The following is a 14,497-nucleotide window of genomic DNA, read 5'->3' on the forward strand; positions in this document are numbered from 1 at the left end:
ACACCTTGATTAAATCTTTGTTCGTCTTAAAGCTGCTACTGGACTCTGTCTGTATTACTGTCTTTGGATCCCATTGTATGGGATCTTTCCTAGTCTATACCATAGAATTTCATGTTAAAATAGGTGTCTTTTACTGCCTCAAAAAGAGGCATTTTATTCTATTTGAAATTTGGCAATGTGGGTATGTCCTCAGGGAATTCTACAATCCCCCATGATCTGTCCAGTTTGAATAGAAAGTCATGAAGGCCCACACCAAAGTGTGTCTTCCAGGTAACCAACATGTAATAATAAAATTATGACACTGAAACAACAAAACAATACTGAAACCATCCAAAACAAACCAATAACACCCCTTTTTAACTACAAAACCAAAAAACAAGCTTATATCTCATGCATCTCATCCCATATCCTTCAGGACATGGCATGGCATAGCAAGACATCAACTTATAGATGTCTCCCATCCCCCACCCCCCATTTTTTGTTTACTTTTAAATATCATTCTGAACATAGCCAAGGTCTGAAAAGTATTTTTATACAGGCAATTAGGAACCTAATAGTTTACTGTCATAAAACTGAACCAATAAGCAATATTAGCCTTGAGAAATTCAGATAATGTTCTAAGTAGAATGCTTTTTTTAAATAAACACATTCTTTAGATAAATAAAAACTCTTTCAAAGCTTTTGTTAACAACTGCCTGTGATTTGAATGACATTTAAATTAGAATGATTTCCTAGTCAAATAAAAATAAAAGCACCAATGAGGTAAAACTTCCGAGTATGCCAAGAGCCTTGTAGATATAATCAGGTACAGGAAGTGTCAGTGGATACCCGATGTCAATTCACAGTTGATGGCTTTAAACAAGAAGAGATGCACGAAGGAACACTCAGTAGGAAACATTTTAGTAAGTGAAGCATGACAGCCTGAACATAACACGAGGGTTAGTGATTCCCGCAGTTACTGATAATTTTCAGAATACTGATGCTGGGTGGCAAACTTGAGACAAATAATCATATTCATTGCTCAACACAGCAGTTGATGTCTGAGCACCCTATTCTTCAGTTTAAAACCCTCTGGTCTAATATGTCATAATTATATGTGAGTCTCCTTCAAATATACAGTTGATTGGTATCAAAAGGAACAAGCTCAAAACGTAAACCAGTATACCTCAGCAAAGCTCCAGATATGCCAAACTGATCAGTGAAACGGTATACTGAGACAAGCCAAATTTCCTGTTTAAGACCACTTCCTTCGCTGTGCAACAGAGTACATTTTCTTGTGAATCTAGTTTCACAATGAAAGTCTCATATTTATTCTACTGACAACTTTATGACAACCATAGGGATAACAATATCATTGATGAAACGTCATTCTAAAAAAGTATTCCGAAAGTAAGACGAAAAATGTTTTAATGGACTTTGAGCATTGTATGACATCCTTCCGCAAGTCACATACTTAGTAAAATCACACAGGCTGAAAACAGGAGGTGTCTTGCTCACTTGTCTTCCTTGAAAAGGCAGTGAGTGGGAGGAGCAAATATAACCTCACATTGAGGCTATTGTCTAAATTTTCCTGTAAATAATGCAGGAAATATAGGACCAATACAGGACAATTTCCTACTACATTAATTTCAAGATAAATATTCCCTGTATGCATACATGTAAAGGCTAACAGAAAAAGTAACTCAATCCAGCCATCATAAGAAGCTAGAAGGCATTAGAGAGCCAGTTTGGTGTAGTGGTTAGGAGTGCAGACTTCTAATCTGGCATGCTGGGTTCGATTCTGCACTCCCCCACATGCAGCCAGCTGGGTGGCCTTGGGCTCGCCACGCCACTGATAAAACTGTTCTTACCGAGCAGGAATATCAGCGCTCTCTCAGCCTCACCCACCTCACAGGGGAGAGGAAAGGGAAGGCGACTGTAAGCCGCTTTGAGCCTCCTTCGGGTAGAGAAAAGCGGCATATAAGAACCAACTCTTATTATTATTATTATTATTATTATTATTATTATTATTATTCTAATATTCATGGCTTTTAATGTATATCAAGAAGAAAATCAATAGACAGTACTTTCTCATATCTCTATTGTTTTATTTATGACTGGATTTCTATCCCACCACTTCTCAAAAAAGACTTAACATGGCCATATCTGTGGCTACATAAGAGCAGACAAGACAGATCTTTCTGAAGAAGACCCAGGTTTGCAGAAAAATTGGATATCTTAACCAGAAGAGGAGACTACCCTCCCCCCAACATAATACCAGAAGCAATGATTGTAACTTTAAGAAACAAATTCCCTCAATGGTTCCTGGTAGGCAACTGTAACAATATTGCCAGTTGAAGGATTAGTTTCTGACACTAAAAGGTGTGCGGGGGGGGGGGGGCAGGGCTCTTTACAGGAGTGTTTTGGCTTGTGAGGGAAGATTCACTGGAGCCCGGCCAGCAGCAACCACCAGGTACCTTGCTCCCACCAGACTTCCGTCGATCACCCAGGTCCAGCAGTTTACTACTGTTCAACAACAGTAGTGAGAGGGTATGTAAGCTGCCAGAAAAGGAAGAAACAGTCTGGTGGTAAGGAGATAGCGCCTCACAAGTCCTTGCAGGTACCCCACAGTGTAGCTGGGTGCAGGCTAGGGTTGGGAGCTTCGGTGTCCGAAGCGGCAGTTCGCGCCTGAAGCAGCCAGCACCGCGCTGCACGGGGGGAGGTACGGGTGTCGGCATGCCAGAACCACCACCACCACCACCTTGACAAGATGGCAGCATTGTGGGTGGAAGACGCTGCTGCCCTGTCTTCAGTCAGCCAGTGAGTGCACAGGGGCCACCACCAAGCAGCAGGGATAAGGATACGCAAGTGGGTGAATAAGGAAGGCAAGGAGAAAAACTGCCACCACATCTCCATGTAAACTGCCAGAGTTGGCAATGCAAACTGATCGGGAAGGAGCTGCTCACGCTCCACCACCACTGGGTGAGTGGATCAGGCCCATGGACAGATGAGAGGGGAAGGGGAGTGGTGAGTTCTGCTGGCTTGCCTTACAAGTAGCTGGGCTGGCAGGCATGCAGGAAAAAGAATGGCATTCCCATCACAAGGAGTCTCCACTTGTATTTTACATAAGCCCTAAAATGTTCTCTCATTCTGAATCCTCAGGGAGCAATAGAATTAATTATCAACACAACCTACTTTCTAGCAAGTGCAAATTACAGAAATCCCCTCTAATAATAAAGGACCTTCTCTATGACAAATGCACATAAAACAAGTTATCACTTTTAGATCAAATGACACTGCAGAGTTGAAGGTCACAGATCAAACTCAGCATAAAATACTTTGGAAGTGTCAAATAATAATTCAATGTGACCTTTAAAAATACAGTGTAAAAACAGAGCTTAAAATATTTTCTTAATTGAACCAAGCAATATATGAATAGCTACATGTTTTGGAGTAACAGACATGTCTATGCAAGTGTTTTACTGGACAAATCCATATTAACGATACAACATCCTCTATCCCCAACCTTTTTATCACCGGGACCGGTCAACGTTTGACAATTTTACTGAGGCCTAGGAAGGTAGACTTTTGCCGAGGGATGTCACCGCCACTTTAGCCCCTGCTCCACTTGCTTTTCCACCAGCATCCCTGACTTCCCGCCACCCACTAGGAGGTGCTGCCAGCAGCAGCTGTGCAGTGCCACGCCGAGGGGGAGCCCCAGTCATGGCAGCCACTGGAGAGCACCAAAGGTGAGCCAGCGGCAGAGTGGCTGGGCAGCCCCCGAGGCAGCAACTGGGGAGGAAGACGAGGAGGAGCCGCAGTCCGGTACCAACTGATCTGTGGACCGGTCCCAGTCCCCGGACTGGGGGTTGGGGACCACTGCTCTATGCAATTCTATCCTCTCGACTGTAACTCAGGGGCTTGTTGTACAGAAAGAGCAGGACTCATTCATTCATACTAGCACACCAAAGTATTTACAAGATAATGGCAGTCCAGTTTCAGAATATAAATCCAACAGGTCTGACTTTATTACAGTTAATTAATCTCATAATTTTGTTACTGAGGAAAGGTAACATGGAAGGAAACTCTCATCACAACTGGACATGAGAGTTAATACAGAAGATATTCTGCTATTTAAAAGTAAAGTTCTTTGTCATGAAGAATAGTCATCTGTATCATATTACAATTAGCAGCAGTATAAGGAAAGGATGGTATAGTGAGACCATATATCAATTAATCAAGCAAAGACATCAAATGTCACCTTACAATCCTGAACAGTGTGATGTTTATACATACACTTTTAAAGAGCACTAGGTTGTTACATGTGGACATGTGTTACATGTGGACATGTAGTCAACATACCAAACTCCAGCTATTCCAATTGTCCTTAATGTCAGGGCATGTTGGATATATTTGCCAGAGGTCATGAAACATCACAGCAAACATACCAAACACAACTACAACAAGAACATTGCAAATACTACCAGCTGAACTCACTTTAGCACTGGATAGAATTACAAAGATGTTTTTAAAATTAAGTCAACTTCTGTTCAATTGTTTTGTTTGTTCCATTTACAGTCCAACAGATCTGAAAACCTCCTGGCCTGTAGCCAAACTTGAAGGAGTGCCCTCCTATGAACCCTGTATCAGCTTTAGAAGGAAAGGCAAGTACTTCATGCTGTGGAAACCCTTGAAAATATCCTCCAACCCAGTGCATTGTTGCCCACAGTCCATGTATGATGTTCAGCTATTCTGGTTCAGTTATTCAACAGTTCATTCTTACTCTTTTCAGGAAACTGTGTGTGCACTCCGAATGAGAAGTTTGGAATCCGAAAATTCTTACGTTACTGCAGTGGATTATAAATCCGTAATTTTAAACCCACACCACAAGTTACCTCTTAAGGGTGCCAAAACTGAAATGCCCAACAAGATGGTTTTCTCCGTAGCACAACAGAAAAAAATACATTCTCCTGTATGTTCCACAGTCCAAGGTTACCCTGTCAAAGTTATATCTAAGGTCTATGTTTGGGAAAATCTTTCTATTTGTTCAACAGATAATCACCCTTTCCTCAGAGGCCTTGACCCACATAGCACATCTATTCAGTGAGAAATATTTTATATAGGGAACTAAATTTCAAAAGAAATTAAAGTCTTGGTATCTTAGTCTGCAGCAGTCATATTCTCACACAGAGACAGGGGAGCTGGCAACATTAATTCAGCCTAGCAAGAAGTCATTCCAGAAGGTCTAGGAGAGAGTTCATCAAGCCACTACCAGCTTGCATGTGGAGTCCCTCACGAAACAGTTCTCTCTCCAATCCTAGTCAACATCTTTATGCACCCTCTTGCTCAACTGGTGTGGAAATTTGGGCTGAGCTGTCACCAATATGCAGATGACACCCAGCTTTTCCTCCTGATGGATGGCCACCCTGTTTCTAAATATCAGACACCACAGTCAGATTTCTAGGTGTCATGGTTATCTGAGATTTGTTGAGCCCTGGACTAATTTTCCTCATAGAGGCTGTGGTATTGGTGAAATGGAAGAGGGGTGAAGCACATGCAATATGATAAAATATCACAAATGACAACGGACAGACAGGCAGAGGTAGTTATCACTATATAGGTTGTAATAAATCACACGTTATCTGGTGACATTATTCATGGTCATCAAATAAAGTGAACAGGACGAGGGCAGATAGATCCCTGTGGGACCCCAAAGGACAGAGGAAATGCACAGGAAAACCTGGCTGGCAAGAGCTAGCTTGGTGAAGTGGTTAAGAGAAGCAGACTCTAATCTGGAGAACAGGGTTTGATTCCCCACTTCTCCAGTTGAAGCCAGCTGGATGACCCTGGGTTAGTCACAGTTCTCTCAGAGCTCTCTCAGCCTCACTTACATCACAGGGTGTCTGTTGCAGGGAAAGGAAGGAAAGGCAATTATAAGCCACTTTGAGACTCCTTCAAGTAGTTGCAAGTGAGGTACAAAATAGCTCTTCTCTTCCTTTGAGGTAATGTTAAATAAGCTGTTGTGGTGAGGGCACTTTCAGAAGCCAGACAATATAGGAGCTCAGAAAGGAGACAGACAGAATATTGAAATGGTGGGAATAAGCAGTATGCTGCAGGAAATTGGAAGCAAACAGAAGGGAAATTGGGTGACAGTTGAAGAGGAAAATGGGTCAAAGGGCCAGTGAGAAGGGGGAGCTGCAGCACATTTGAGTGCAAAAGGGAAGGAGCCAGAAGAAGGGGATTAGATGATGTTGTTAAAAGAATGACAAGGGAAATGGAGACCAGAAGTCAACAGGGGATAAAATCATAGGAGCATGTAGTACGATTGGATTAGGTCACTGAGTGACACAGGCAGAAAAGGACTGAAGGGTGCAGTGGAAAGTTTAATGAAGTGATGGGAAAGGAAACAGAGCAGTCTAACAAGTGGAGGAATCTTGAACAGAGTACAAGGGAGGGGAGTGGCTGGCTAGGCCTTAAGAGGAAAAGGAGATTCCTAGACTTGGTGTTAATCATGGTGGTTCATTAACATAATTAGCCAGGTAGATAGCAGATAATCAAGAGAGGAAGGTGGATTGGCAATTACTACAATCAGACTGTTCTTTTGATGTCCCCTAAAGAAATTCTGCAAAAGAGCATTAACAGAGATAAAAAGTGTATTGAGCAAGCTGAGTAATGAAGGTAAAAAGGATGAATCATTCCTTGGGAAATTTGGGCAAATAAATTAAGAGTAAAGGACAGGAATCAATTTAAGTCAGGAAATGCACAGCCTAAGGAGTATACAGATGTAACAAAGCTTTTAAGAAAACCCCTTAATAAAGGAACTACAGGAAGTAGCCAGAGCAACAGAAAGGGGATGTGTGGAAAGGGGATTGTGTGTAGTGCTGAATGGATAAGACAAATAAGGTGATATGATGTAACTGACTCACAATCAAGTAGAAGTTTTTGCTGATGGAAGAAGAAAGGTGATTTTTTTTGCAAATTCCTTTCCCCACTGTAAATTTCTAAACCTGCCTCCTATGTTGCTTTTGGAGGTACACAGGAACATCATTCTGAGAGCAATCTGATGAAGATACAGGATAAAGGATGTCTGATCCATTGACAAAAAAAAATCCCTTCCATTCAAACAGATTTTCCATATCAAACCCACTAAGTTTACTGTATCAACCTTTTACCTCCTGAATTGGTTAGTTCCTTAACAGGAACATATTTTCAGTGAAAAAGTCCCAAGTTCTGACATGCCTCCTTGCATAACACAAGTTAGTCCACAAGCTACAATTATACTGAGTTAGGAACCACTAACTCATAGTGTATAAAGCAGCAAAGTCTAAAATGTACAGAAGCATTTCTGGCTTCTCTAATTATTCCCTGAAATGAAACAGAACTTCTCATTGAAATTTAATTGAATGATTAAAAAAAATAGTAATACACCAACCTGTCTGTATCAAGGATATCAATATCACAAACTGAAAACAGATTTGTATTTAACTTCCTATTGCTAACACTAAAATATTTTCTACCTATAAGGTGGCAATATGGAGTCATTTCACAACATTACAGCCATCTTCTTTGAACTTAAGCACAGACCAGAAGGAGACAATCTTGGCTTCATTTTGATCCACTGCCCAGTTAAAACACTGTTCAATCAATTTGGAGCAGTGACCAAAATGCTACCAACCTACAAGCATTCTACTGGAAAACTTCAAAAAGGTCCACATGGTCACATTTAATTTTTTAAAAGGATATACTTTTTTAAAGTGTCAATTAATTGAAAGACTGAATCCAGGAGGTCAGATCTCTTCAGGATACCACTAAGTCATCATAGCAGAAAATCCAATAAATTATACACTGTTCATTAAGAAATGTAAAACCAAAAGTTATAGCTAAATACCACCAAGAAAGTTGTCATAGGCAAGATGGTTTCCTTTAAAAAGTGGAAGCCTTGATAAAATGGGGGGGGGGGGGATTGCATAAACTTTAGCAGAACATGCACCTAAAACTGGTAAGGCAAGTAAAAAAAACTACCTGAGGAACACATTGATAACCTTTCTATATAAACTTCTAAAGAAAGACAGTCATGGAGAGAGTTGGATTATTAGATTCCAAGGATGTAAAAGGATGAAGGATAAGAAGACTGCAAAAAAAAAAAAAGAGTAAAATTCTTTTACCAATGTTTATTCAAGAAAATGTTAGAAATCATACGGAAACCAGGATGAGGAATCAGAAATGCTATGAAAGGTTGTAAGAGACAAATTCTAGCTATGAATGAACATGAACATTAGATCAAGACCAAGGCAGAGTTCTTACTCACATAACTTATGGAATTGGTTGCCATAAGATAGGGTGATGGCCACAGGCACAGACAGCTTTTAATGTGGACTATTATGGGAGATATGCCTATCAGAGCCATGATGGCTAAATTGTATATTTGTATTAGAGAAGCAAGATTTCTCTGAATATCTGGCAGGGGGAGACTGTTATAAAGGAGTGTTGCTTTTATGCTCTGACTGCTGGCTTCTTAGAAGCATATGGCTATTCGTTCTTAGCAACTAACAGACTTCATAAAACCCTTGGTCCAATCTAGCAAGGCAATTATGTTTTAATGAGCATAATGCATATGGCCAAGAAGAAGAAGAAGAAGAGTTGGTTCTTATATGCCGCTTTTCCATACCCGAAGGAGGCTCAAAGCGCCTTACAGTCGCCTTCCCATTCCTCTTCCCACAACAGACACCCTGTGGGGTGGGTGAGGCTGAGAGAGCCCTGATATCACTGCCTGGTCAGAACAGTTTTATCAGTGCCGTGGCGAGCCCAAGGTCACCCAGCTGGTTGTATGTGAGGGAGTGCAGAATCGAACCTGGCATGCCAGATTAGAAGTCCGCACTCCTAACCACTACACCAAACTTGCTCTCTCTCAATAAACACCTGCATCCCAACATCTGAGTTACCATGGAAGTTGCATCCAGAACAGCCACTATTTCATCAATATAATGCTTCTATAGCATTATCCCAACCACTTTCTGTGCGAATGCAAGACTGAGAAGGGACATTCCCATTGCAATAAGCCACTCATGCTGCCTTCACAACAAAAACCATGAATGGTGTACTACTAGAAATCACGCTAGACCAGTGGTACACAACCTTCTTGAGGCTGTGGACCGGCGGGAGCGGGGCGGGTGACGTTTGCGGCTGTGCATGGTGCAAATGCACATGTGCGACCCTGCCGTGCATGTGTGCATGCGCAGGAGTCCCGCACATGCACGTCTGTGGCCGCGCATAGCGCAAACCCGCATGCGCGACCAGCCGCACTTGCACAATGCTTGTCTGTGGCAGTGCATGGCACAAACGTGCATGCGCGACCCGACCACACATGCGCAATGCGCATGCGCACCCTGTTTCCCTCTCCCCCCTCCCACAAAAAGAAGCTTGCCAGGCCATAAGCTAATTGGCCGCTTTTGCGGCCAATTTGCTTGTGGCCTGGAAGTTTCTTATGGGGGGGGGAGAGAGGGAGCTGCGGCCCAGTGCCAGGGGACCACCGCACTAGACCATTTATATGTTTGACACTACACCAATAAATGTACCATCCAGAAATAGGCTGAAGAACATATCCAGCATATGAAAAGTGCATGTAGATAAACGCAAGTGTACACAACAGGCAGCATGAGGGAGATGTTGTTTGCAATTGACACATTACTATCTATTATCAGGACACTTTTAACCATCCTGCGGACTCAAATGACTTACAGTGTCAATAACAAGAGAAAACTATCAAATACTACTTTGCTAAAAAGAACACCCTGCTTGTCATAAAACAGGCATCCACAGATACAGTGGGGAGCAGGGCAGGTAGCAACAACTTTCTCCCCAGGAGCTTCCTACATTCCAGGAGACAGGTTCCCTTTATTCTTTCAGGAGCTGGAGAAGGGCAGAGCAGGCAGCAACTGTTTTGCCCTTGGTGGCAATGCAGGTCATTTGTTATTAAACTCTTTCACTTAGCCTTTGTTTTACACTGGCCAGGACACCATGTATTATTGCTTCCATCCCCTGCCCCAATTTTATCCTCAATTTTTACCTTCCAAGGTAGGCTAGGCTAAGAGAGGAGCGAGTCTGCTTCAAAATCACTAGCAGCTAATTGGGAAATGAGACCTGAGTTTACCCAATCTTAGACACATTAACTTTTGCATCACAGGGGATTACATTATAAAAAGTTACAGTCTTTGTCCTGTCCAATAAAGACATCTTTCCTTCATAATAAAAATATAAGATCTAAGTTAAGAAACTCACATCAATGAAAGGATAATATTTGTCATTAATTCTTAAAGCTCACTGATTTGTTGCTGTTCTCACAGCAGACAGTCCAACAATATAAGGTATTCTGAACCACAGCCAATGCTGGCTATTATAACACACTTCCACCATACCCTGGGAATATTTTGCTTTCCTGAATTTTTAAAATGTGCAATGTATTGCGTAACTCACCTCTTAAGTGTAAGATCTGGTGGCAATATAGCAATTACAATTCAGAAAACCACAGATATAAAATGCCACCATGTTGACTGCCTAGTCATAGGACTGTGATTCTTAACTTTTCATACACTCAATATTTTTATACTAATATACAAACAGAAATTTAATACTCCTAGGCAACTTGAAGCACTTTGGCTATAGCCCTCTACAGAAGATCTGATCTGGCCTCAAAACCTGGCTATGGCTAACTATGACAGTGCCGATGCTATATTTTTATAAATGATAAAAACTCAAAGGACGTTTCGGAAGTACAGGAGGAAACCTATAAGCCCATAGGCATTTCCAATCTCTATATACCAGTTATGGTACTGGGAATCATTGCACCTATATAAGTTGCAAAGCTTCAGCCTTATGCACAGTTATCTGGAGTCAAGTTCCAATGAAATAAGTGGTACTTCCAAAAAAAGGTGCATAGGATTGAATAATCAGTTATCCATGTCCAAAAATTTCCTGAAAGTGCTACAGATGACAAAGGAGGGTTAATCTTAGAAAACTGAAAATCTAGAATAAAACTAACTCTAGTTACAGAGTATCAATACAATCTATTCCTCCTATTGAAAGCTGGTTACTACAGTTATAAAGTTACAATACCAAAAATAACCTACATTGTATTACAGGTAAACAAGCATTTGTATTAGAATGGTGAGGAAAATGTATTAAAAAAATCATATACATAATTTCTGTACCTGTAAGTTGTGAAAATCACTAACATTTAAGTTTATTTTTTTATTTTACACATTGATATCATACAGCAGGGGTAGTCAACCTGTGGTCCTCCAGATGTTCATGAACTTCAATTCCCATGAGCCCCTGCCAGCAAACACTGGCAGGGGCTCATGGGAATTGTAGTCCATGAACATCTGGAGGACCACAGGTTGACTACCCCTGTCATACAGCATTTATTTCCTTCTCTTTTCTTTCTCAAAAGGGCTACCTTTCATTGAAGGAAGTAGTTGAAGTTGCATGCTACTAAAGCCTTGCAACAGTGAACAGATACTGTATGGTTTATTCTGGAAACACAGATAATACTGCAGACAGCAGAGTTTTAAGTATTATTTATTCCCATCCACCACCAAATCTTTCTCCTTCATAACCAAAACTTATTCATGATATTGAGATCAGACTTAATAAAGCAGGCACTAATGCTGATGATGTAACAGAAGTCCAGCTAATAGCTGTGAAGAGGAAATGCATATAACCACTAAAGTTCCAAGTTACACTGGAGAATATATGTTTTATCCAGAATTAGGGTTTCAAGAAAGATCTTCTATATGAAATCTTTCACATAACAATTGTGCCACAAAACAAACACTGACACTGATTCTGATGGAATGTTTTAAATAAAGCACCATATTCTATGCTCTACCTTATGATTCAGTAACATGAGCATACAAGCAAAACACAATGAGCATTATATATAATTACTGAATTTAACCTGTAGAGAAACAAGTTTCTGTACTATAATTCAGGTGCTTAGCAGTTCGTAAAAGTAAAAAAGTAGAACTATTCTGGCATTATAATTATGGATACTTATCAAGAGTCTATTACTTGTGTTACTTCTATTTCTTCCCATATTATGTCAGAGAAGCATAAATATTGTGTAAGCCTTTACCAAAACAAAACCAAAAACCTCAGACTGACTCTGGCAGGGGAAACCATAAGCATAAGTTTCCTCCCATGAGATATGGAATTTATCTTACCAAAAGCATGAGAAATAAGATCGCTAGCTAGAGGTGTTTTGCAACATGTCATAGTGGATGAACACTGTTTTTTTTTTCTTCCATGTGCTAGAGTTAATGAGTTCCAAGCCTATTTCCAGGAGCATACCTAAATTGACACAGGGCTGTCTTCTAGACTATCCCAACAAAACATCACACTCTAGCTCAAGCTCAAACCACTCCACAAAACCAAACAACTTGAGAATCAGCATTACTGACAAATTCTGCATTCACTGAAGAACAAAATATCCAATAATGAAATGCATAGCTCACCAAAATTCACCCTATCATGCATATTTATACAATCTGAATTTTAATTTTTGCACTCGGGCATAGTTAATGTCCTTCACCTATCTGAGACTTTTAACCCTAGAACAGCAGCAAATTCTTTTCTGCTGCCTTTCTGTGTGTGTAATTAGTACTACTAATCCCACGCTCTCCAAAACCTCCTGGCATGACAATGATTTAGTTTTAACCTCTGCCAAGGTCTCAGCTTCTACATAATGCCAAGCCAAGTGTTGAAAAGTTTCAAGGTGTGACCTGAAATAGTACGGCAAAAACTGAAGTGCAAGTTGATGGAAATATGCTGAGACTTGCCTCTTCAGAATCTAAATGATTAACATGTTGATTAATACAGCATAATTTATCCTTTGCATTTCATTCCTCTTGCAATCTAGTCTAGTCTAGAATAGGAATATTGTTGAACTGACATATTGAAAAATGAACAGCAGGCAGTAATATACTCAACAATGCAAGACTACAAATAATTACAGCATTTCCCTTCCTACTATTATTGCACATCCATCTCCACTTCTCAGCCTGGGCAAGTTATGTTTTTCAGGAGACTCCCTTGTCCTTGAAGTCTCCTGCTATTAAAAAACACTTTGGCCCATGCTAAACAGCATTACCAACCATTTTGTTGTATTTCTTGGTCTTCAGAAAGGCAAGCTCCAAACCAGTTGCTGTGATGCTCCATGCTAAAATGTCTCATCAACTAACCAGTGACACTCAGCAGAACCTTCATCTGCCCACCAGAGACCAGGGCACCACTGATATAAAAGCAAGCACTCTACATTCCCATTACCCAGCCTTTCATTTTACCCCTTAAGAGAGATTTCCACAACTAGCAATTGCAAACTTGTACTATAGGAGGGCTCAAAGTTCCTCAGGCAATTATGCCTACCTAAACCTTCATAAAGAATCCTGATTTGCTGTCCCTCCACCCACCAAACCCCCAGTCCCTGAGAACACTTCACACCTGTGTTGTTTTATAATCCTTGTAAGTTTTTAGGGGACAGGGTTTTTTAATGTATACACTCTTCCTCAAAGGGAACTTCTAAACACTCTCGCACGCCTTTTAATCCAGCATTTGCTTACCTGGTTTTAACCAACGCTCTTTACGTATTCGTGTGCTGTACACGTGTAAGCTAACCTTGAGAGCTACTCAGGAAACATGGCACAACTCTGCACGAATAACTGTGCCTGGGGCCATGCCGCAGCCAGCCCACCGGGCGCGCGAGGGAACACGCTAGCCATGGGTGCCTCACTGCTCGGGGTCACTGCCCTGCCCCCCCACCACCACCACCACCTGCCCAACCAGACCACCCTACTCACCCCATGAGCCAGTCCATGACGCCGCCTGCTGCTATGCGCCGCCGCGGAGCTGGGCCGGCCGGCCGGGAGAGTGAGCAGGCAGGCAGGCGGACGGCTCTGGTGGTGTCCCCGCCTGCCCGCCCGAACTCCTCTCCTCACCGCTCGCTCCGGCCTCGGGGGAGGCTCATGGGTGCCCGTCCCAGACCGGACCTTCTCCCGCCTGGCGCCCTCTCTGCCTCGGCTTCCCCTCCGGGCGGCTCCGCTGGGTTTCCGCCTCCAAGGCAGCGCCCGCCGGGTCCCCTCCACCAGCCAGCCGGAGTGAGTGGCACTCGCTCGCTCTCTCTCTCTCTGGGCTCGCAGGGTGGCCGGAAGTAAACACACAGCCTTTCCTCCAGCATTTCTCCACCCCTCCCGCTCACACGCCCGGCTACAGCAACCCGGAACTGACCGGCCTCCCGAAGCACGATGGGAAATGTAGTCTCCCTGTTGGGAGTAGGGGCGTGTCAGGGAAAGGGAAGTTCGAAACCAGTTGTTCGCGTGGCTATAGATACACGCACTCGTGCAAAATAAAGGTCGAAAATGGCTAGAAATTGTAAGGTTGGGGGTTAAAGCCGAATACATGCCTGCCATTAAGTTTAGCTTGCTTTATTACTTAAGAAACACGACATATATTGTGCATACTTTAG

The 14,497-nt window shown here is 42.0% G+C and overlaps 1 protein-coding gene across 1 annotated transcript in view; it reads right to left on the reverse strand.

Moving 5' to 3' along the window:
* MOB2 (MOB kinase activator 2) overlaps window positions 1-14,212 on the reverse strand; it is a 127,672-nt gene extending 113,460 nt beyond the window's left edge. Inside the window, exon 1 of the mRNA XM_077321478.1 lies at window positions 13,833-14,212. Within this exon, the coding sequence (XP_077177593.1) occupies window positions 13,833-13,849 (17 nt within the window). The 5' untranslated portion in view covers window positions 13,850-14,212. The remainder of the gene's footprint in view (window positions 1-13,832) is intronic.
* Between the last annotated feature and the right edge of the window lie 285 nt (window positions 14,213-14,497).

Source organism: Paroedura picta, chromosome 2 (genome assembly GCF_049243985.1).
Source record: "Paroedura picta isolate Pp20150507F chromosome 2, Ppicta_v3.0, whole genome shotgun sequence".
Taxonomy (NCBI): Eukaryota; Metazoa; Chordata; class Lepidosauria; order Squamata; family Gekkonidae; genus Paroedura; species Paroedura picta.